The sequence below is a fragment of the Neofelis nebulosa genome, chromosome 17 (assembly GCF_028018385.1).
Source record: "Neofelis nebulosa isolate mNeoNeb1 chromosome 17, mNeoNeb1.pri, whole genome shotgun sequence".
In the NCBI taxonomy this organism is placed as follows: Eukaryota; Metazoa; Chordata; class Mammalia; order Carnivora; family Felidae; genus Neofelis; species Neofelis nebulosa.
In genome coordinates, this window is record NC_080798.1 from 33,955,105 (window position 1) to 33,978,319 (window position 23,215).

At 42.5% G+C, this 23,215-nt stretch overlaps 1 protein-coding gene across 2 annotated transcripts; it reads left to right on the forward strand.

Annotated features, from left to right (window-relative positions):
- The first annotated feature begins 2 nt into the window (after positions 1-2).
- On the forward strand, positions 3-21,863 carry OGFOD1 (2-oxoglutarate and iron dependent oxygenase domain containing 1). Of its 2 annotated transcripts, none has more exons than XM_058709632.1 (13): positions 3-231; positions 1,863-2,008; positions 5,827-5,873; positions 8,761-8,861; positions 12,355-12,471; positions 13,050-13,141; positions 13,350-13,478; positions 13,759-13,872; positions 15,301-15,380; positions 15,648-15,961; positions 20,296-20,418; positions 20,917-20,975; positions 21,481-21,863. In XM_058709632.1, exons 1-13 carry the CDS (start codon positions 78-80, stop codon positions 21,640-21,642), a joined length of 1,638 nt encoding a protein of 545 aa, XP_058565615.1. In that variant the 5' UTR covers positions 3-77; the 3' UTR covers positions 21,643-21,863. The 2 variants fall into 2 exon arrangements, with proteins under 2 accessions (XP_058565615.1, XP_058565616.1); XM_058709633.1 differs by lacking the exon at positions 3-231 and adding an exon at positions 282-770.
- Positions 21,864-23,215: the final 1,352 nt, after the last annotated feature.

A 23,215-nucleotide genomic window follows, 5' to 3' on the forward strand; every position in this document is an offset into this window, starting at 1 on the left:
CATTCTGGGAATTGCAGTCCGCCCAGGAAAGTATAGCTGCTTAATCAGTGTGGTGTGGGTCTGTAGCTTAAGAGAAGATGAATGGGAAACGGCCAGCTGAGCCGGGCCCCGGCCGTGCGGGGAAAAAGGGAAAGAAGGAGGTGATAGCGGAGTTTTCGGATGCTGTCACGGAAGAAACCTTGAAAAAGCAGGTGTCTGAGGCCTGGAGCCGCAGGACGCCGTTCCGTCACGGTAACCGAGTGCTGTGAAGGGGGAGCTGCCGCGCGGGGTCTGGGGGCCTCTGAAAGTCCTGCCACTCGAGCCGAGCCCTGGGCAGCGGGGCCACAAGGGAAGAGTCTCTTGGAGACAGTATGACTTTGGCCACCTCTGACTCTCCTGCTATCCTCTATCATCCCAAGTTCGGTTCGGATTTAGAAATCTGAGAAGAGGAAGAAACGTAGGCCCGAGAGTTTTGGGAAGCAAGAGGGCATGCAAGTTCGTAGTTCCTCCGAGGGCAATGATCGCTTATCCCAAAATAGCGTAGCCAGAGCATTTGTTGTGAGCTGCCAGATAGTTGGCACCTGCGCTTAATCGTTTTCACACGCCTATAGGTCGACTGCGTGACTTATGAAAGCAAACAAGTGTTGAGCAAGGGGAGGAACCCACCTTGAACGATTCCAGCCTCAGCCTCAGATACCACCTTAGGGGATAAGAATTCTGCTTAATGCATCATGCTTTCCCTTCTAGAGATTGCCATGAGTTTGCTTTCAGTTGTTAAGTACTTTAAAGAGGTGAGTCCTGGGTGTCTGGATGCACATAGAAAGGGATAGCTCTATACACGCAGGGACTTGTCAATATCCTAGGCTGTAGGATGGAAATAGGGATAGTGTCTACCATAGCTTGCTGAAGAGATGAAGTGAAGTCGTGCGTCTACAGCACCACTGTGTTTGGCACGTGGTCGGTCGTGGTGGTGGTGACTATTATTACAAGCAGTGGGTAAAAATGTTGAGCTAGAAATCAAGGCATCGGAAAGTTATGCTTGAACTGATTAAAAAAAAAAAAAAAAGAATGTTGTAACTTCCTCCAACAGTAACTTGGGGAAAGAAAAAGTAGGGTCAACGAAAAATCACCAGCCACTATTGTTATTGTCACTTTTTAAAAATGTATATATTTTGAGAGAGCAAGCACAAGTAGGAGAGGGGCAGAGAGAGAGAGAGAGTGAGTCCCAAGCAGGCTCAGCACTGTCCAGCGCAGAGCTGGACATGGGGTGGGATCCCACCAACTGTGGAGCTGAGCTGCTATTCTCATTTTTTTTTTAATTTGCTACTCTCATTTTAAGTGTGTGGGAAATCAGTAAAGAATCAAATATATTCAGTTCAATAGCTAATCTTTGAACTAAAACAGAAACGAAAACAAAAAAGCAGGTAGCCTGGGTGGCTCAGTGGGTTAAGTGTCAGATGTCGGCTCAGGTCATGATCTCGCAGTTTATGAGTTTGAGCCCCGCTTTGGGGTTGCTGCTGTAAGCACACAGCCCTCTTTGGATTCTCTGTCCCGCTCTCTTTCTGCCTCTCCACTGCTCACTCTCTCTCAAAAATAAGTAAACATTTTTTTAAAACTCAAAAAGGAGTACGAACCTTAATTTAGTGATATCACCTGTACTCCTTTTAAGACTTAGTATTTTAAGAACAATATTTTTTAAAAGTAGCATTGAATGCGTAAAGAAAAAAGAGAGAGCTTATAATTCTTCCTCCAAATCTTAGACTTTACTCACTTGATTTCTGAGAATTCACAACCATTCCCTTTTGTATTCTTTCTGCTATACCACTTAGGGGTCAAAAATATAAAAGGAGAAAAAGCCACAAGTAATGTTTTCCTTCCAACAGAGGCCATTGTCATGGACATGGAACCCTTTCTTCACTGCGTGATCCCAGACTTCATCCAAAGCCAAAACTTTTTGGAAGGGCTTCAGAAGGAACTTTTGAACTTGGACTTCCATGAAAAGTATAACGATTTATATAAGTTCCAGCAGGTATTTATGTCCCTTTCACTCTTCCACTTCAGAAATTAATTGACCACAAAGCCATTCATTACCTTTGGACTTGGAGTTTTAGATTGGGTTTGCCTTGGAGGGTCCTTGCCTTGACATTGTAAGAAACATTCGTTGATTTCACATAAGCTTACTGAGTGTTAACAATGTATTAGGTGCTATAATTATTGCGTGGGACTCTCTGACAGTCTCTGCCCTGTAAGACTTCAAAATCTAAAATACAGTAGAAGTGATAACGATAGCAACAGATAGTCAAGAAATACAGTAAGCCAGTAAGTTAAGTACGTTATAAACAAAGGGGATCAGGTACATTTTGGGGATTGATATGCTAAAGAGAACTGTATGTTGGAAAATAATAACCATTTAAATTTTTGAGTTCATGTCTTTATTTTAGGTGGCATGATGTATTGCAGCATGTTGCTCACTGCAGAATGTCCAAGGAGAGTTAGTTCTATTCCTTTTTTGGTGGACGGTTTAATTTGGCAGGAAAGACCATGTCAAACTCATGGCTGGATTTTCTACTCTTAGAAGACAGGGCCTAGTCTACGTATGGAAATCTAGATCATTGGTTTCCCCAGTTTTGGGGGGAATATCTTTTTAGTACATGGTGTACATCACTCTTAGAAATCCTTCATAAAACTTCATGGACATCAACCCTCAAGAATCACAGGATAAAATGAAAAAGATGAAGACCTATTTTGTTTTCTTTGCATTTACCCTTTGATTCCTCTTTATCTGGGATAAGAGAGTAAATAACAGGATTTCTGTCTCTTTTATTCTTTTGCACTAGAGCTGATTGTGTCCCCCAGTATGTCTATCTTTGGGCCTTACACATATGATTGAATTAACCACATGATAAAATACACAATGTAACTCTTAATAATTCAGGAAATCCAGTTAATATTAAGCTTTTATCCTTAGTAAAGTTACATAGGTTAATTAAAACCACAATGATCTGCCTTCGTAATTATATCAACTTCAATAACAATAAATCTCTGTTAGATTTAGGGCCATATGCATCTCTGATTACTAAAATTGAGAAATAAAGCTGGTTTTTACTTAATGCAGTTTGGTGGATGAAAATACTTCTAACTGTAAAGTCAGTGAGTAGGAAAATAATAAAAAGGGCCCTGGGTAATGAGGAGGGGAATAAAAGATAACTTTAGATCACATGGGTGTTTGATGGAACTCTACTGGGCTGTGAATAATATTTACTTATGCTCACTTTGGGACTGAACTTCTTCATCCTAAGACAGTAAATATAAAACCTGCATTCAGTCTTCTGTCCCTTCAGACTTTGTATCCCCTTTGCTTGTGCTATGAATTGCCTTAATTGAGTCTATGATACCTTCCAGCCTTCCGAACAGTATGTCATTAAGAGTTGCCTGATATTCTGTATATTTCAGAACAAACATTATTGAGTGCATGCTTTATGCCATGCTAAGTACTTTATTAATTCATTAAATCCTCAGTCCTATGAAGGAGGTACATTACTATTCCTCTTTTACAGATGAGGGGACTACATCAGTTTTTCCTTCTCTTCCGGATCGTTCCCTTTGACATATAAAAGAAAGATGTTAAGAAAAAAGTGCTCTTGACCTGACTTTGCCCTTCAGCCACCACCCTATTCCTCTGCTCCTCTTTTTTTTTTTTTTTTTAATTTTTTAGAGAGAATCTCAAACAGGCTCCATGCTCAGTGCAGAGGCCAGCATGGGGCTCGATCCCTTGACCCTGGGATCATGACCTGAGCCTAAATCAGGAGTTGGACGAGTGAGCCACACAGGCGCCCCTCTCAGCTCCTCTTGACAGTAGAGTTCCTTAGAAGTTGTCTGTACTTTTCTTAAATATGTCTTCTCCCATTCTCTGTTAAGCCCACTTTTCTTCAGCCTTTCACCTACAACTCCACTGCAGCTGCACTTGTCAAGCTCACTCTCGACTTCTTCTACGTTAGTAAATCCAGTCAGTCATCAGTTTTGAGGCCTCATTTTACTCCACCTCCCAGCAGCACTGGAGCTACTATGTTACTCCTTTCTCCTGGAGACATTTTCACTTTACTGTCCGGATGCCTTGGGGCTTCCTGCTACCTCCCTGGCAAGTCCTTGGTTTCTTTTGGTAGGCTTTCCTTTTGTACCTGACTTCTCAATGATGGAGTACTTTAGGGCTTTGCCCTTGGGCCATTTCCAGGGAGACCCTCGCTTTGCCTCTACTCTTGGGTATCTGTTCAGTGTCTCACACCTAAGTCCAAAACTAAACTCCTGATCTCCTCCCCCTAAATCTGCTCCACCTGCGATTTTACCCATCCCAGTTAATGGCAACTCGATCTTTCCAAGGGACCAGGCTTAAAAAACCTTAAGGTCCTCTTCTCCCCTCATACCCAGTGTGTCAGGAAATTCTGCAGGCTCTATCTTCAAAACCTATCCAGAAAAACCCACTTCTTTCCATTCCAGTGCCAACAGCCAGCACCTGGCCCAAGCCATCTTTGTCTCTCATCAGGATTATTCTATCAGTCTATTAACCAGTCTCCCTGCTTTTACCCTTGCCCAGCCCCACAGTCATAGCCGTTGTGTTATTTTAAAACAACAGTGGACCCAAAAGAATTGAAGACACATTCACATAAAACTAGTACACAAATGATCATAGCAGCATTATTCGGAATATCCAAAAAGTGGAATCAACCCAAATGTCCATCACCTGACAAATGGACAAATGAGTGTGGTCTGTCCACACAATGGAATATTATTCAGCCAGAAAAAGGTATGACGTAGTAATGCTGCTGTAACATGGGGGAGAGGAGGAGACTTGGAAATGTGCTGAGAGAAGCCAGCCACGCAAGGCCACAGACTGTAGGATTCCGTCCATATGGAATGTCCGGAATAGGCAAATCCACGTAGAGAGGCAGAATGTAGACTAGCAGTGGCCAGGAACTTGGGGAAGAAGGGTATGTGCAGTGACCACCTGATGGGTACGGGGTTTCTTTTTGAGGTGATAATAAATGTTCTGGAACCAACAGTGGTGGTTGCACAACATGGTGAATAACCTAAAATCTACCGTATTACATACTTCCGGATGGTTAAGATGGTAAATTTTATGTTACATGAATTTTATCCCAATTTTTAGCAATTTAAGCAATTTAATCCCAATACTCCCTTGCTCAAAAATTCCCATGGTTCCTCATTTCTTTGTCAGAAAGCCAAAGTGCTTAGAACAGCTCTAAGGTGACCCCTTACCTCCTTGGCCTCATCTCCTACCACTCTCCCCTGTACTCTCTCTGCTCCAGCCACATAGTCTCCTTGGATTTCTTGACTAGGAAATGCTTCATACTCAGGACCTTGAATCCTCTGTGCCTAGGTATTCCCTTGGACTGTTTCCCAACCTCCTTCAAGGCTATGCATCCCTCAGCGAGGTCTAGCCTGGCCACCGTGTTTGTACTTGGAAGCCCTTCCCCATTTGAGCATGCCTACTCCCTCATACCCTGCTGGTTTTCCCCACACATTTGTCCCCTTCTTTCATACTGACCACTGTCTTTGTATGTTTATTGTCTGTCTCCCTCGAAAATAACATAAGCTCCACTGTCACAAGTGTTTAAGTATTTGTTGAATAAGTCACAGGGGGTTTAAGGAAGTCGCCCGAGTCGCAGAGCCGCCACGTGGAGAGACCATACATCAAACCCAGGCAGTCTGGCTTCAGGGCTGGGCTGTTACCCACAATGCTATGCCACCAGGGCACTCACTGAACTGCTTTCCTCTGTGTGTCTCATCTATGAAGGAAATCTTTTTTTTTTCCTCTTTTTTATGATCAAGTCTGATGATTTGAAGAAGAGAAGAGAGCCTCACATCTGTGCTTTAAGGTAAACAACTGGTGCTATTTGTCAGGTGCGGGAAGTATTATATAATATTATAACGCTTTTGTAGAGGAGGAAACAGACTGAGAGATGAAGTAAGTTCTTCAAGGCTTCCTAGGTGAAAACTGAGGGAGCTCAGATACAAGCTCAAATCAGTCTGATTCCAGGGCCCAGTTTCTCAATGATAAAATGTTCAACCTTGTTAGTAATCAAGGAGACAACTGCAGGAAGCATTTTTCACCTATTAAGTTGGCAAATATTCAAAACCCCAGTGTTGACAGTCGTTTAGACCCCTTTATGCACTGCTGCCGACTTTCTTAGATGATGGTTTTGAAAGATGTATCAAAACCCTAAAAATTATGCTTATTATTTTGTAGTGTAAGTCCACTTGTGAGAACTTCTCCCAAGAAAATAATTAAGGATGAGCTCAAAAATTCCATAGAAGATTATGTGTTGTAATGTTGTTTAAAATAATGAAAAACTACATACAAATTAAATGGCCATGCACTGAGATTTACATAGTTAATGGCACAAATGTAAAGTGGAAAACTCTACAGCTGTTGGCTATGACATATGTGAATTTTAACATGCGAGTATGATAAAGTTAAACCCTATTTCACCAATTCTAAGATACATTTTCTTTTTTCCCATTTTAGCACTGCTGAGATCCAGTGTCTCACTAATTACAGTGGTGTCCTAGTTTAATTGGCAACATTTTTTTAAGTGAAATGTAAAATAATACTACTTCTTACAGACAAAGGCATATTAGAGTCAATGAAATACACTTGTCAAAAGAAAAGATGTTAAAACAATACACAAAGTGTGAATGATTTTAAGAAAGATATATATTTGGCTATGTGTATACCAACAGAACGGCAGAAGAATGGGATGTTTAAATCTGGCTAGTAGGATTTCAGATTTTTTTTTAACAGTTTTTTTTTTTTTACTTCTGGAGTGTTTTTTTCCCCAAGTTTTGCTACAATAAACACATGTTATTTTGGGGGGGAGGGGTTGTTTTGTTTTTTAAGTTTATTTGAGAGAGAGTGCATGTGCACACGAGTTGGGGAGGGGCAAAGAGAGAGGGAAAGAGGATCCCAGGTAGGCTCCATGCTGTCAGCAGTGAGGTGGGGGAAGAGCCCAACATGGAGCTCGAACCATGAGATTATGACCTGAGCCAAAATCAAGAGTCAAGGACACTTAACAAGCGCCCCTTAGCACGTGTTACTTTGTAATAACTTTTTCATCTATACAGAATTTCTATATATGATGGCAGTCTGCACAGATTGTTATTTCTTCCAAATCCTGAACTATTGCTTATGTATTAATTGTAACTCATAACATTTCATATTTATTTAGACCTTTCATTGTGATCGTGAGGTGATCGTGCTTTAAGGCATTATTGTGCTTTAAGGCATTATTATCTCATTAGTTCACAGCACGCCTCTGGTAAGCATTTCCTATGGGACCGAGGTTCCATTCTATACACACAGGGTAACAGCTGGATAGTGTGTGAGAGACGGCAGTCCTTGGTCTTTATAGAAAGGTGACCTTTATCTTTCCCGGTTGGATTCTGCAATTTCTCTCTTAAATACAATTAACAAGTGAGAATAATGACAGAAAATAACCCTGTCCTCGTGACACCCTCACAGAGTGACTAGAGGAAGGGCTTTTTATGGAATAAACTTGAGGAAGCCAATGTTACCAGTAAAAGAAGGATTTAAGGCTTTGGTAATAGTTGTTTAAAGCATCAAGACTTTGCAGAAATGTTTGCCACCCACATCTCAAGCCTGGTTCAGCACTTTGCTCTGCTGGCTCATTCCATGTAATTCGCAACTGTTTTTAAAGTTATGTGGCACTTCTGGGTGAACTAACGTAGCACAGTAGTTTACAGAAATTTTTTGGTTTGGTAATGTATAGTGCAGAAGAGGTACTCAGTATTAAAATCTCAGATCAGCCTGAAGACTTGATATTTATGAATAGCACAATTGCATTTGGTGGGAATTTCAATTGTGTACATCTGGACTTAGAGGATCCCCAAAATATTGTCTGTGTGTGCAAAATGTGAACTAATGTAAATCCTTTCAAAATGATATAAATTCATCGAGATTAACAGAATTTCAAAGTTGATCAGCTGAATGAGTTATAAATTGTATTAAAGAGATTTCTGTACAAAGAACCACATTAGGTGGTAAATGGAAATGGTCGGCATCTTTTAGTGGTATCCTGCTAGCATCAGAACCTCTACGAAAGGGACACCTGGGTGGCTTGGTTGGTTAAGCACCTGACTTTGGCTCAGGTCATGATCTCACAGCTCGGGAGTTTGAGCCCTGCGTCAGGCTCTGCTGACAACTCAGAGCCTAGAGCCTGCTTCAGATTCTGTGTCTCTGTATCTCTGCCCCTCTCCCATTCTCTCTTTCTCTCTCTGTCTCTCAAAAGTAAACATTAAAAAATAAATTAAAAAAAAGAACTTTTATGAAAGATTTTCCTGAGTGCCACATAGTTAGCATAATATAGACCGTTATTGCAACTTAAAGTTTTTAATCTACAACAGCGTCACCCAAGTGGTCATTAAACAGTGGAGCTGCTTTTAGTGCTGAAGAACATATCTAAAAATCAGTAACCTCGGAATGGAACATCAGTGCAATTAATTATGACAGAGGCCAAATCACTGCCATGATAGGGCATGCCATAAATTTAAAAGGAAGAAAACACAGAAAAAAAGACTACAGTAGATAGATTAGCATTTATTTCTCTTTATTTCAGTTCCAAGTCCTAAACTGTGCAAGTTTAAAGTAAAGAATAAACTGCAGCCTCCAGGAAAAAGAAGTTGTGGCCTAGATCCAAATGGAGGCCTCACTGCAGCCTAACAAGTGATCTTTGTTTACATTTCTAGGAAAGTTCTGTTTGAAGATTTCCGGACTTGGCTTGCTGACATTTCCAAGATTGACCTGGAATCAACTATTGACATGTCCTGTGCTAAATATGAATTCTCTGGTAAGCAAGATAAAGCCCTTGACATCTGGAAGTCTTAAAGGCTTTAACTAACAGTGGCAAGAAGATAGCACCAGTGTGCCAGAATCCTGGGCTGCATGTCCCCACGCAGCGTTAGAATCTGCTCAGTAAGGAACACTTGACCGGCTCATGTACCGAAATGCCCACCTTCCTGGAAGGTATAATAAGGCAGGGGTTGCCTTTGGTGGAAATATGAAAACTGTTGACCATATTTTCCGGAAAATGCTGACATTGCACATGCACACCCGCTTTGTGTACAGTGTCAGGAAACTCAGAGGTGATGTTGTAAACTCTACTCGTAGAACCACATTCTTAAGGGAAAAAACCTCAATATAGAAGGATACAGCGTAAACCTTGACAGTCCCCTTCCCTTTCTTTTTGTCCCCCATCTCTTCAGAGGGATCCATTGTCACCAGTTCCCTTTGGGAGCATGTAAATGTCTTTTTGAAAACATGTTTGGTTTTTTTGTCTACAAGAAAAAGTATTTTGTTTTGTGTTCCTGAGTCCAGTTTTGATTTGGGTTTACTCTCACACAATATAAAGTATAATTGGGGGAAGTATAAATTGGTAGCAACTTTTTGAGGGTAACTGAGTGGTACACAGGAAGAGTCCTATCATATGCCCTTTTTTAAAAAAAAAAAAAAAACTTTTTCTTTTCAATTGAAATAACTTCAAACTTCTAGAAGAGTGGCAAGCGTAGTACAAATAACGTATTTCCTGTTGGACTTGGTTGCCGTTCTGCCCCATGACCCCCAACTGATTCCTACAATAAGGACATTCTCCTGTATGATAATGATAAACCATCAAAATCAGGAAGTTGAGATTAATACATGATTCCCATCTAATCCTCAGGCTCCATTCAAGTTCTATTATTTGGTCCTTGATTGCAAAAGGATCTAGGGGCACCTGGGTGGCTCAGTCGCTTGAAGTGGCCGACTTCGGCTCAGGTCATGATCTCACAGTTCGTGAGTTCAAGCCCCGCATCAGGCTCTCTGCTGTCACCCGGAGCCTGCTACAGATCCTCTGTCCCCCTGTCTCTCTCTGCACCTCCCATGCTCGCTCCCTCTCAAAAATAAATAAACAAAAAATAAATAAAATACATGTTCAAAGGATCCCGTCCAGGATTGCACCGTGCATGTAGTTGTCATGCCTGTTTGGACTCCCTCAGTCTTTCCTTGACTTTCATTGTCTTAATGCTTCTGAAGGTTTACAGAGGAGTCATTTTGTAAAACTTCCCTCAGTTTGAGTTTGTCTGATGCTTCCTCATGATTAGATTCAAGCCGTGTGTTTTTGGTAGGAATATTACAAAATTAATTATGTGGGGTTTTGTTTGTTGTTTTTTTTTTTTTACTGCATCTTCTCAAGTGGTATGTGGTTTCTGTGTGTCATAGTCTAGTGATACTAACTCTGATTACTTAATTAAGGTGGTGGCTAATGTCAGGTTTTTCTTTTTTTTTTTTTTTTAATTAAAAAAATTTTTTTAATGTTTGTTTATTTTTGAGAGAGACAGAGCACAAGTGGGGAAGGGGCAGAGAGAGGGAGACATGGAATCCGAAGCAGGCTCCAGGCTCTGAGCTGTCAGCATGGATCCCAACACGGGGCTCAAACCCACAAACCACAAGATCATGACCTGAGCCAAAGTTGGACACTTAACCGACTGAGCCACCCAGGTGCCCCAGCATCCTCTGATATTTCTTGCTAGTTGCCAAACGGGGATATTTTTCAATAAAAAATCATTTCTTTTACATTTATTAGTTATTCTACTGTAAAGGAAACATTCCCCTTTTCCCATTTATTTATTCATGTATTTATGTCGGTGTGGATGTATGGATTACTGCTTATGTAACGGGCTATAAGCAGTTGCTGTCATTATACTGATGCTCATATTGTCCCTGATTTGATCAAGGGGAGCCCCTTTAAACTGACTTCAGGTCCTTTTGATGTGTCCCCATCATTCTTAATATATCTTACTTTCTAGCAAAACAAGATTTTCCAGGCTTATCTTACATTTCCCCTGCTCTAGATCCAGAGTTGGCCATTCTTCCAAAGAACCCTAGTTCCTTTTAGTGAAGAATGATGCTTAAAAATCAAGATCTGGGTGGCTCAGTCGGTTAAGCATCTGACTTCAGCTCAGGTCATGATCTCACGGTTCGCGAGTTGGAGCTCCACATCTACTACTGTCAGTGCAGAGCCCACTTCAGATCCTCTGTCTCCCTCTCTCTCTCTCAAAAATAAATGAACATTAAAAAAGAAAAAAATCAAGGGGTGCTTGGGTGGCTCAGTCAGCTGAGCGTCCAACTTTGGCTCAGGTCGTGATCTCACAGCTTGTGAGTTCAAGCCCCGCATTGGGCTCTGTGCTGACAGCTCAGAGCCTGGAGCCTGCTTCAGATTCTGTGTCTCCCTCTCTCTCTGCCCCTAACCCACTCGCATTCTGTCTCTGTCTCTCTCAAAAATAAATAAACATTAAAAAAAAATTTTTGTTTAAATCAAGATCTGGATTGTAGGTGTTTTTGCTGTTAGGGTGTCACCACTCCCAGGCCTTTCAGTGGAAAAGAGGCAGCAAACACATATGCACATATACACACACACATGTGCACACACGTGCATTTACACTTTTGTGTGTTTCAACATCTAGAAATATGTAGATATCTAAATATCTATATAAACATCTACACATATAGGAAGCTCAATTCATGTTGATTCCTGCAGTTGCAATTCAATACTTTAGGTTTATCCCAGATTTTGCCATTTCCGTGTTTGTAATTTCCTACCTCAGCAGTAAGAACCATGGCTTCCATTGTCTTCAATAGATTTCTTTATCAATCGATCATGATCCCTCCATGTGTGAACAGTCTCAGTTCACCATAGCATGCCTTCCCTCCCCTGCCCTGCACAGATGCCTGCCTTGCTCAGTTCCACCAAATGGCCCTTAGAAGTTTTAGCTCAAGAAATAAATGGGAATCAGTACCAAAAGGTCTATGTACAGTGATGTTCATTAAGGCAAATGGAGACAACTTAATTAACAAGTGGAAGATTAAAGGGGAAGGAAGATAATTCATAATCCATATGGTATACTACGTGGCCATTAAAAAGCATGACAGGTGTGTATACTGATGTGGACACTTACCATGTAATCAAAAGGCCACAAGATAACCACTGTAGGATACTGTTTTTTTAAAAGCAAATGTATGTAGGAAAAATACTGGAAGAATATATGCAAAAATACTGTTAGTGATTCTCTCTGGGGTCTGTCCCTATATGTGCCCTTCAGTGCTTTTGGAGTCCCCCGTGTTGCCTGTTTTATGTCTCCAATTATAAACCAGGAGAATAAGTGTCATTTTACAGCTGGGGGAGTTCACATTACAGATGAGTATCAAATGGACTGATATTAAATGCTGGATCCAGTCAGCTCCAGCTGCTCCTGGAGCTGCTCCTTGTGGTGCGGGACGTTAAAGTGTGCGTTGCACTATTGCAGATGCCCTCCTCTGCCACGACGACGAGCTGGAAGGGCGCCGGATCGCCTTCATTCTTTACCTGGTTCCTCCCTGGGACAGGAGTTTGGGGGGCACCCTGGACCTGTATAACGTTGATGGTAAGACAAGTGCATGCTCCTCGGCACTAGCCACTTCTGAGTTCTTACATACAACATGTGTACTCATCTAAGGAGGCGGAAGCCATTCAGTGGGGTGACAACCGCAGGGGAAGAGATGTCGGCCCTGACAGCTGCCTCTAAGTTGTGCTTCAAGTCGTCATTACTCCAGAGATAGAGTCCATTAACAGGACTCGGCAGACCCTACTTCTGAATACTGACCGCGGAAAGGTAGAGTGCGTGTACATTCGCCTGGCACCGTCGGTCTGCCAGGGTGAATCCATCTGACAGGAAGCCAGGGCTGTTTTCTAAGGACCAACACCAGATGTTGACTCTGGAAAACTTTCCGAATTTATTCCAGCTCTTATCAATAATAGAGGGATGGCGTAGTGAGAACAGATATCACCCAGCAGAACCAGCAAGTATGAGGGAGACAGATGGAAGGGGGTGGTGGTTTTGGATCTGCAGGGTACGTCTAGTTCCCCCTAGAAATCTGAGAATTGTCGGAGTGAAACAAGGCGGCCTGGAATTGGTTAACGATAACGAAACCACATTTGTGGTTGTTTTCTCTCCTGGTGCAGAACACTTTCAGCCGAAGCAGATTGTCAAGTCTCTTATCCCTTCGTGGAACACACTGGTTTTCTTTGAAGTGTCTCCAGTATCCTTTCACCAGGTAACGGTTGTAAACCACAAATATATAGAATGTAAGGATCATACTTTTTAGTTCCCCATTAACAAAACGTGACAGCTTCCCGATGGACCCCTGTGGCCAGATGGTGCCCGCATCTGTTGTGATGGATCTGGAAGTCAGTGCACCCTGGCTGGTGACCTTCCCCCTTATCTGGTGTGTTCATTCATGTGCTGCTGGCCTTTCTTTTCAGGTGTCTGAAGTCCTGTCTGAAGAAAAGTCACGTTTGTCTATAAGCGGCTGGTTTCATGGTCCTTCACTGACCAGACCCCCCAACTACTTTGAACCACTTGTACCTCGGAGCCCACACATCCCACAAGATGTAAGGATAAATGCCGGTTGTCGGGCCTCTTCTCTAGAAGCTGTAGCATGTCGTTTGTTTTCCTGGTAATGAAACTAGACTTTACGTTTGCTCTTCCGCTCTTCTTGGATAAACTTTTGATAGTATCTTTTCTCAGGCAGAGTTTTCTGGCACTTTTATGTGTAACAAGGAGGAAATTATAGAGTGAGGATTTGCATATATTTTACTGTTATGAAATGACATAAGTGCAAAAGCAATAAGAACTGTGAACTCATATTTGGCATCTGCTCCTTCTTTTAAGCATGAAATTTTATATGATTGGATCAACCCTACTTATCTGGACATGGATTACCAAGTTCAAATTCAAGAAGAGTTTGAAGAAAGGTCCGAAATCCTCCTAAAGGAGTTCCTTAAGGTAAGCCAGCATATCCTGTCCAGTAGATCTTGGGGACATCCTAACAAAATCTCACTGTTCTAACAACTTCTGCTTTTGTCTCTCTTCTTGGGTGGGTGCATAGGCATCATTAAAGGAGTTTTTTTGTTTTATTCCTGATTAGAATATTTTTATCACCCTCTTCTTCAAATAAAATATGGAAGCAGTACTAGCAGCCGACATAGGTAGCAGTTGTATGCTTAGTGGGTTAAGAGTCCCTTGGGTGTTCCCCAGTTTTCTAAAATCTTAATGGTGCACGCACACACACACACACACACACACACACAACTAGCCTCTAGGCTGAGAGGGAGTTGTATGTATTTTCCTTCCTATTCATTTGGTGAATATGGTTCACTATAAGCTCATTGCTTTTAGTAGAGAGATTATTAATTGGTCAACGCCTATTAACGAGCATTTGACAAGGATGAGGTAGCCCATTTCAGTGGCAAGGGAACTACATCAGAAGTCAGAAGGACTCTATGTTCATGTCCTGGCTCTATGGTTTTACTAACCCGAGCAAATCACTAAATCTCTCTGAGCTTCCATCTCATCATCAATTAAACTGCAATAGGACCTGCCTTGCTCGTCTTGAAGAGTTACTGTGAGGGCCACATGAGATCATGGATGCTGGTATGGTGCTTCACAGTGATCCTGCTCCCCCCCACGCGCAGTCCCAAGAGCTGTTCCTCCATGAGAAAGATAAAGGTTGAGACGCAACATTCTGCCTCTCTCTCTCTCTCTCTCTCTCTCAGAATTTTAAAGCTGACATTAGCATATTAAGGAATTTGAGAAGCATAGTAAATAAACTTGTTTGACCCTATTTTACTGAGCTTACCTAAATCAGGCTTTGTGATCCTCGTTCCTGTTTTACAGCCGATAGGACTGCAGTGTTGAGAACATTCCTTGGGAAGCTACATTAAACAACTATAGAGAAAGCCTCTTGAGCATATTTCAACAGATTATTCAGCTTCTTGCTCTGTTCGTGGCTTACTATATTTATAAGGCTGATTAAATAAAAGTGAGGCCTGCAAGAGATTTTCGTTGTAATGACATTGGCTGTTTTGCAGCTTAATTTTTTTCCCCTCATAGGTTCTGGATTGAAGTCTGTATTGTGATCTTCATTTTATAAATGCAGGCAACTGAGATGTTGAGCAATTTGACATAAGACCTACAACTGCTAAAGGAGATAGTCCAGATTAACACTTGAATCTCTTGGCTAAGGCATGCTGATGATTTATCCAGTCTTTGTTCTGGCTTCACTGTATCAGGCCTGGGGTGGGGGGGTGAGTGTCGGCTGGCCCTTTTAGGAATCAGCCAGAATGATTCTGCAGAGCTGCTCCAGCTGCAAGACCAGGTGTGGGACTACAGGGAGAGTCCCTGACTGTTTTTTTTTCTGTGCTCCTTTTCCAGCCTGAGAAATTTGCAGAGGTCTGTGAGGCTTTGGAGAAAGGAGATGTGAAATGGAGCAGCCGAGGTCCCCCTAACAAAAGGTAGAACCAAGACATTTGCATTCAGCACCTGCCTGTTGGTCAGCCAGGCTCACCTCCGATAATAGGACATTGGCCCCGGTGGTGTTTCATCCCCACGGCCATCTGGTAGCAGGCCCCGAGAGAACCTCACTGTTAGAACAACTTGTGATTCAGTGAGCTATGCCAAGGTTTAGGCAGCGGGGTACAAAGCTAATGATCAGCTTTTATTCCATGCGTGATATTTACGTCTGTGGCTTCGATGAACAACTTGGCATCGCTGCTTTCCAGGTTTTATGAGAAAGCGGAGGAGAGCAAGCTTCCCAACATCCTGAAGGACTGCATGGAATTATTTCGCTCCGAGGCTCTGTTCTTGCTGCTCTCCAACTTCACAGGCCTGAAACTCCACTTCTTGGCCCCTTCAGAGGAAGATGAGGTGGAGGACAAAAAGGAGGGCGAAGGCACCTCTGCGGCTGATCACACTGAAGAAGGGACTAGCCATAGCTCCCCTGGGCCCCAGAGTCCTCAGACGGCCGTCAGCCACAGCAGCCAACAGAGCAGTGAACAGACAGACCCAGAGTCAGAGGAAAACGAAGCCAAGAGAGGTAAGCTGTCGATATGATGTGTCCTTGTGTACCATTAAGCACTCACTAGTCAATCATTTATTCACCCAACAAATACTGCTTGCGCATCTGCTCTATGCTAGGCCTGTTTCAGGAACTGGAGGACAGAACAAACAAGGTCTCTGCTCTCCTAGAGCTAATATTCTAGTAGGAGAGGACAAAGATTAAACATGTACACGAACCACAAGGACACATCAAATAACGATAAGCGCCACGCGGAAAACTTTCGTAGGGTCACGTGTGAGGAACGACCGAGTGGCCTCTGAGGTGAATGGGCAGTTGGAAGAGCCTGTCTCAGAAGCTGCTATTTGAGCTCAGATTGGAATAACAAGGATCTATGGGAAGAACATTCTAGATAGGAGGAGCAGCTCATATGTTTTACTAGGCTAAAGATTTACGAACAGTGGACAGAAATAGGACTGGCTGTGTCCCAAACTGCTTTAAAACACAACATCACCAAGGAGAGGAAGGTGAGCAGCTTATGTCTGCTAAGGACCAATAGCAGGCTAAGAAAAACTTGTTTGCATTTGGGCACATGGACAGAGGAAATTATTATTAAAACTAGAGGAAGTCTAGGGGCGCCTGACTGGCTCAGTTGAAAGAGCATGCGATTCTTTTTTTTGTTTTGTTTTTAGTGTTTATTTTTGAGAAAGAGAGAGAGAGACAGACAGAGTGGGAGCAGGAAAGGGGCAGAGAGAGAGGGAGACACAGAATCCGAAGCAGGCTCCAGGTTCTGAGCCATCAGCACAGAGCCCGATGCGGGGCTCGAACCCACGAACCGCGAGATCATGACCTGAACCAAAGTCAGACGGCTAACCGACTGAGCCACCCAGGCACCCCAAGAGCATGCCACTCTTGATCTCAGGGTCCTGAGTTGGAGCCCCACATTGGCTATGGAGATTACTTTAAAAAAATAAAAAATTTTAAAATTTTTTTAAAAAGTAGAGGAAGTCTTTCATCATCTACAAACAAGATAAAAAGAGAAAAACATAGGAAATTTAAGAGGGAAGGCTTCTGTGGATTTGGTGACTGAGTAGTTACCAATTCAACATACATGTTTCAGTACCTACTAAACCAGTCGAGAAAATCTGTTTCCCAACTCCTCTCCTCAGTTTTACTCTCCCTGCTTCCGCTCTGATTTCTCGAGAAGGACCCCATGCAGCAAAGACTAGGGATCGCCATGGAAACCCCCCCCCCCCCCCCCCCCCCCCCGGCAGTGTGACAGGGAAACCACAAGCATTGTAATGCAGGTTCTGTGGCCTCCCAAACAGACTAACCAGTTGCTTTTGTCACCACAGATACTTAGAACACCAGACCCAGGTAGCTTTTCCTGTACTGGTCAATACACAGCACTTTCTTTAATAATTTTTTTTAATGTTTTTTACTTTATTTTTGAGAGCGAGAAAGAGAGAGAGAGCAAGCAGGGGAAGGGCAGAGAAAAGGGTACACAGAATCCAAAGCAGGCTCCAGGCTCTGAACTGTCAGAGCCTGACATGGGGCTCCAACCCATGAACTGTGAGATCATGACCAGAGCTGAAGTCAGATACTTAAGTGACTGAGCCACTCAGGTGCCCCAAGATGGCCTTTCTTTAAGATAGAGGTTGGCTTTCCTTGAAAATTGAAACTGGCATCTATACTTGGACCCTAAAAAGAATCAGGTAAAGATCAGTGGAGCCTCAGGGGCTGTTTAAAAAGGTATTTGTTTACCTCTATTCCTTTTGGTTTCATTTTTATGGGAACCTGCAGCTTAGGAAAAAAAAAAAATCTATATAGGCGGCCAAAAGATGCTTTATTCTATTACCAAGCGTCTACTGTTATGGAAGGCCCTGGACCAAAGCAGAGTAGGGAATACAAAAGGTAAACATGAAAAGTAACTGTTTGCAAAGTTTATCATCTTAAAAGGGTGGGGACCAAGCTATAAAGGAGCAGAGTTTTTATATTTTATTAAACTGGCATAAGTTCAAATTAGAGGCTTTATAACTTTAGGATGTTAAACGTAACCCATGTGATAACCAAAGAAAATAGCCATAGAATATACATAAAAGGAAACAAGAACGTAATTTAAATGTTTCAACGCCAAAAAACCAATTAAGTACAAAAGACAGGAATGCAGGAAATGGGGGACAAAAAGCTATAAGGCATTTAGAAAACAGGGGCACCTGGGTCGCTCAGTGGGTTGAGCGTCTCTTGATTTCAGCTCAGGTCATGATCCCAGGGTTATGGGATAAAGCCCCACATTGGGCTCCACACTGAGCATGAGCCTGCTTAAGATTCTCTCTACCTCTGCCCCTCTGCCACATGCTGTCTCTCTCTCTAAAATAAAAATATTTTAAAAATAGCAAAATGACAGAATTAATTCCCTCTTTATTAGTAATTATTATTTTTAAAAATTTGTTTTATTTATTCATATTGAGAGAGAAAGCACAAGCGAGGGAGGGGCACAGAGAAGGAGAGACAGAATCCCAGGCGGTGTCCGCACCATCAGAGCAGAGCCTGATGGAGTGCTCGAAACTACAAACTGCGAGATTATGACCTGAGCTGAGATCAAGAGTCCGATGCTTAACCAACTATGCCACCTAGGCACCGCTCTATTAGTAATTACTTTAAATATAAATGACTATCAAAAGGAGATTGACAAAACAGACAGGAACACATGATTCAACTATCTGCTGTCAGGGCGCCTCGGGGGCTAAGTCTGTTAAGCATCCAACTTCAGCTCAGGTCATGATCTTGAGGTTCATGAGTTTGATACCCACATGGGGCTCACTGCTGTCAGTGGAGCCCGCTTTGGGTCCTCTGTCCCCCTCTCTGCCCCTTCCCTGCTGTCTCTCAAAAATAAATAAACTTTTAAAAATGCTTAAAAAAAAAAAAAAAGAATTTCTTTAAAAAAAAATACTGTCTGCTATCTACAAGGGACCTGCTTGAGATCCCAGAAGCAGAAAAAGAGTGAAAATCAAAGGATGGAAAAAGATGTTCCATGCAAGTAGTAACCAAAAGAGAGCAGGAATGGCTATACTAATATCAAATAGACTTTATCTTTATTTTATTTATTAATTTTTTTTTTAATTTTAATGTTTATTTTTTATTTGTGTGAAAGAGAGCGAGCGAGCAGGGAAGGGACAGAGAGAAGGAGACACAGAATCTGAAGCAGGCTGCAGGCTGCAGGCTCCAAGCTGTCAGCACAGAGCCTGACGCGGGGCTCGAACCCACAAACTGCGAGATCATGACCTGAGCTGAAGTCGGATGCCCAACCGACTGAGCCACCCAGGCGCCCCTATCTTTATTTTATTTAAATTTTTAAGATATCATACAAAGTGTCTTCTCTAACCACAACAGGATGAAGTTAAAAAGAAATGAGCTATCAAGCCATGAAAAGATACAGAGGAACGTTAAGTGCTATTACTGAGTGAAAGAAGCCAGTCTGAAAAGGCTACTTATTGTATGATTCCAACTCTATGACATCCTGGAAAAGGCAGAACTAAGGAGAGAGTCAGATCAGTGGTTGGAAGGCACTAGGAGGAACGAAGGGATGAATTAGGTAGAGCGCAGGGGGTTTTATGGCATTAAAACCAATTCTGTCCAATACTGTCATGATGGAGACTCGACATTACTCATTTATCAAGACCAATAGAATGTAGAGCACCAGGAGTGAACCCTAATGTAAACTATGGATTTTAGTTAATAATAATGTGTAGTATCAGCTTGTCAATTGTAACAAGCAAATCACACTGAGACAGGATGTTAATACAGGAGAAACAGGAGGTAGGGCAATCTATTTTTTTTATTTTTTATTTTTTAATGTGTATGTTTGACAGAGCAAGACAGAGCGTAAGCAGGGAAGGGGCAGAGAGAGAGAGGGAGACAGAATCCAAAGCAGGCTGTAGGCTCCGAGCTATCAGCACAGGGCCCAATGTGGGGCCCAAATCCACAAACCGTGAGATCACAAACTGAGCCGAAGTTGGACGCTTAACTGAGCCACCCAGGCACCCCTGCAGTCTGTTTAAAATTATAGTATTTATTCATGTTATAATTTTTTTTTATTTTGGCAGCTAAATATTCTATCTGAAACTAACTGTAAAGAAAGAGAGCATCAACATCCCCCCTGCCAACAGTCAGACATGGTACATTTTTGACAGTCACTGTTAAGGCTAGTTTGGTGGAGTAATAGATCAGAACAATAGGTCAGTAGGTCAGAAATCATTATGGGAATGATTTCGCTTTAGTGCTGGATCATTCCTGCTTACTATTCCCTCGCAATCTAGCAGTTGTATCAAGTTATTTTAAATTTTTTCTGGCCTTCTATGGTTTTTTCTTAGACTCAAGTGTTCCCACATGCCAGGGGGAGTTGAGGCGTTGGAAGACTGGTCACTACACTTTGATCCATGACAACAGCAAGACTGAATTTGCCCTGGATTTACTTCTCTACTGTGGCTGTGAAGGTAAGAGTCAGGAAGTAACTTATGGAAACCAGTGAGCTGTTTCCATAAGAGGGGCAGTCTCTCCCGGTGATGCTCTCCACCTGACCCAATTCAGAAGTGATGTACCTTGGCCAGGATCACAGATCACAGAGGCACCCTGTTGGAAGGGATCTTGGGGGTCATGAACTTCAGTCTCCCCAACTCAAAGGATTTCTATCTGTGACTAAGGTATGGGGGATGTGGACCAAAACAGTTTCCCTCCAAGAACCCTCCCGCCCACTCAGATCTACATCTTTTATGTAATTTTCCTTCCAGGTGTATTTTACATTTAATTCTTAGTTTTCACTCCTTATTTGATGTTGGTTGAACAGTAAATTCCGTCTTATAAGCCATAGAGTTGGTTACCACTGAGGTCCCAGATCCCCCAGTCGTAGAGCAGCCTGGTATGGGCGATGTAAGTAGATGATGGAAGTCTTGTAGGAAAAGCTTTCTGAATGCTGTTTGTCTTCCCTTTGTAAGGCTGGGAGCCAGAATATGGCGGCTTTACTTCCTACATTGCCAAAGGTGAAGATGAAGAGGTAAGTTGCTTCTGATAGCAAACTATCCTTCTTACTTCTTAAGGAGGCTTTCATTCTTCACACACCCAATTTTTATGACCTTCTGCCAGTGTCCTTAGCTGATAAATGCATGATGGTCTGCCTGGCACTGGTTCTGATTTCTAGTAGTAAGTACTCAGCAAGGAATAAAAATGCCAAAGGGTAATCACTAGGCATTTATTCTACCCTATTGAGAAATTCCATAGAAGTTAAGAGTTGATGGTGCATTCCCATGAAATCTTTGGATACAGTAAGGAATAAACGCAGGAGGTAGAACCTTTCTGGGTATGTATGGGAATGGGGTCCGTTGGGAAATGCCTTGACAGCTAGAGCAACAGCGCCTCCTCATAAAGGATCTTTTAAAAGATCCCCTGTCACCAGTCTGAGTACATGATGTGAAAACCATCTGTTCCGTGGTGAATCGTTGAGGAAAAGAGTTGAGAACAAGTTCTGTGCTCTGATGTGACACTGTATTCACTTATTTCAGCTGCTAACAGTGAATCCGGAAAACAACTCTTTGGCACTGGTCTACAGAGATAGAGAGACTCTGAAATTTGTCAAGCATATTAACCACCGAAGCCTAGAACAAAAGAAAGCCTTCCCAAATAGAACAGGTTTCTGGGACTTCTCGTTTGTCTATTACGAATGACAGGGCTGAGCCAAGCTGAAGAAAAGAGACCCTTCCTCAGTACTGGGGAGTGCGGAAGAGCTAGGCATCACGCGGAGAGCTACAAGGTGGCCTGTGTGACCGTGTCTTCAAAACTGCGTGGTAGGACTCATCATTATTGTCTGCAATCTAGGCCTTAAGCTTGGAGCCAGGTATTTCTCTCTTGATAAAAAAAAAAAAAAAAAAAAAAAAAAAAGCTTTTTTGTCTTTTTTTTTCACATTCAGTTTTTCATTTTCCATATGGACTTCCTTAGTGATTTTTTTTTTTTTTTTCAGCGTTTTTTTTTTATTTATTTTTGGGACAGAGAGAGACAGAGCATGAACGGGGGAGGGGCAGAGAGAGAGGGAGACACAGAATGGGAAACAGGCTCCAGGCTCCGAGCCATCAGCCCAGAGCCTGACGCGGGGCTCGAACTCACGGACCGCGAGATCGTGACCTGGCTGAAGTCGGACGCTTAACCGACTGCGCCACCCAGGCGCCCCTGGACTTCCTTAGTGATTTTTAAAAAGCTTTTGTGTGTGGTAAAATACACACAACATAAAGTGTACCATTCTAACCATTTTTAAGTGTATACTTGAGTGACGTTAAGGATATTCACATGGTTGTGCAATTGTCACCACCACCCATCTCCAGAACTTTGCCATCTTCCCAGACTGAAACTGTCCCCACTAAAGAGTAACTCCCCATCCCCCTTCCTAGCCCCTGACGGCCACCATGCCACTTTCAGTCTCTGTCTCCGTTCATACAAGTGGAACAATACAATATTTGTCCTTCTGCAACTGGCTCATTTCACCTAGCATAAAGTCTTCGAGGTTCATCCATGTTTCCAGTGAGTGTTTGTTTTTTAATACTCATAAATGACTGCTGATTCTGTCCTTCCTAAGCATACCGGTTTAGAAAGTTACAGAAACTCCTGTCCTGTTCTGGGTGGGCTCATTATACTTCCTCCCGGTGCCTATGGCTTTGTTTCACTGTGACTCCCTTAGGACAGTGTGGACTTAAATGATGATGGTATTCCTGCCTTGGTAAACACCGGGCCCCAAACCACGTGGCCCCTGAGACTTCTGAGTGGCTGCTTGTGCCATATGTCATCATTCCTGGGGACCCACTGCTTTTCCATCCCGGAGTTGTGGCTCCTGTATAACTAGATGATTCTAGCCTCGCATGTGTCTTTCCTGTCCCTAAATACTCTCGGGTCAGCTATAAAATGAGTTGCCTGTTTTTCTTTTAAGAGAACAGATGCTAAAGGCCACATCAAAATGCCAAGAGGCTGTCCATTTTGTTACATTCTCTTCCCTGAACTGGTGTGAGGCTTATGTGACAACTACCACCTATACATGGGGGTGTGGACGAGGGGGGGTAGTGGTCGCTGCATCGTTAGCTGCAAGATGCTGTTCTCGTTCCAATACTGTCTTCTCGTTTCCTCTCTGTTTTTTTACATTGATTACCAACTGTTACCGTAGCTTTTATTTGGGATTTTATTAATCAGTAGGAAAAGCATTGGGCTTTTATCTTCTTTCATCTCCTAATACTTCAAGTACTCCCTCTAAAGTT

Excerpts from the sequence above, each read along its gene's own strand:
- OGFOD1 (XM_058709632.1), top strand. The coding sequence starts at position 78 with ATGAATGGGAAACGGCCAGCTGAGCCGGGCCCCGGCCGTGCGGGGAAA. Across the intron at positions 2,009-5,826 it reads ATTTATATAAGTTCCAGCAG|TCTGATGATTTGAAGAAGAG; the intron begins GTATTTATGTCC and ends TTTATGATCAAG. Across the intron at positions 15,962-20,295 it reads GGAAAACGAAGCCAAGAGAG|ACTCAAGTGTTCCCACATGC; the intron begins GTAAGCTGTCGA and ends GTTTTTTCTTAG.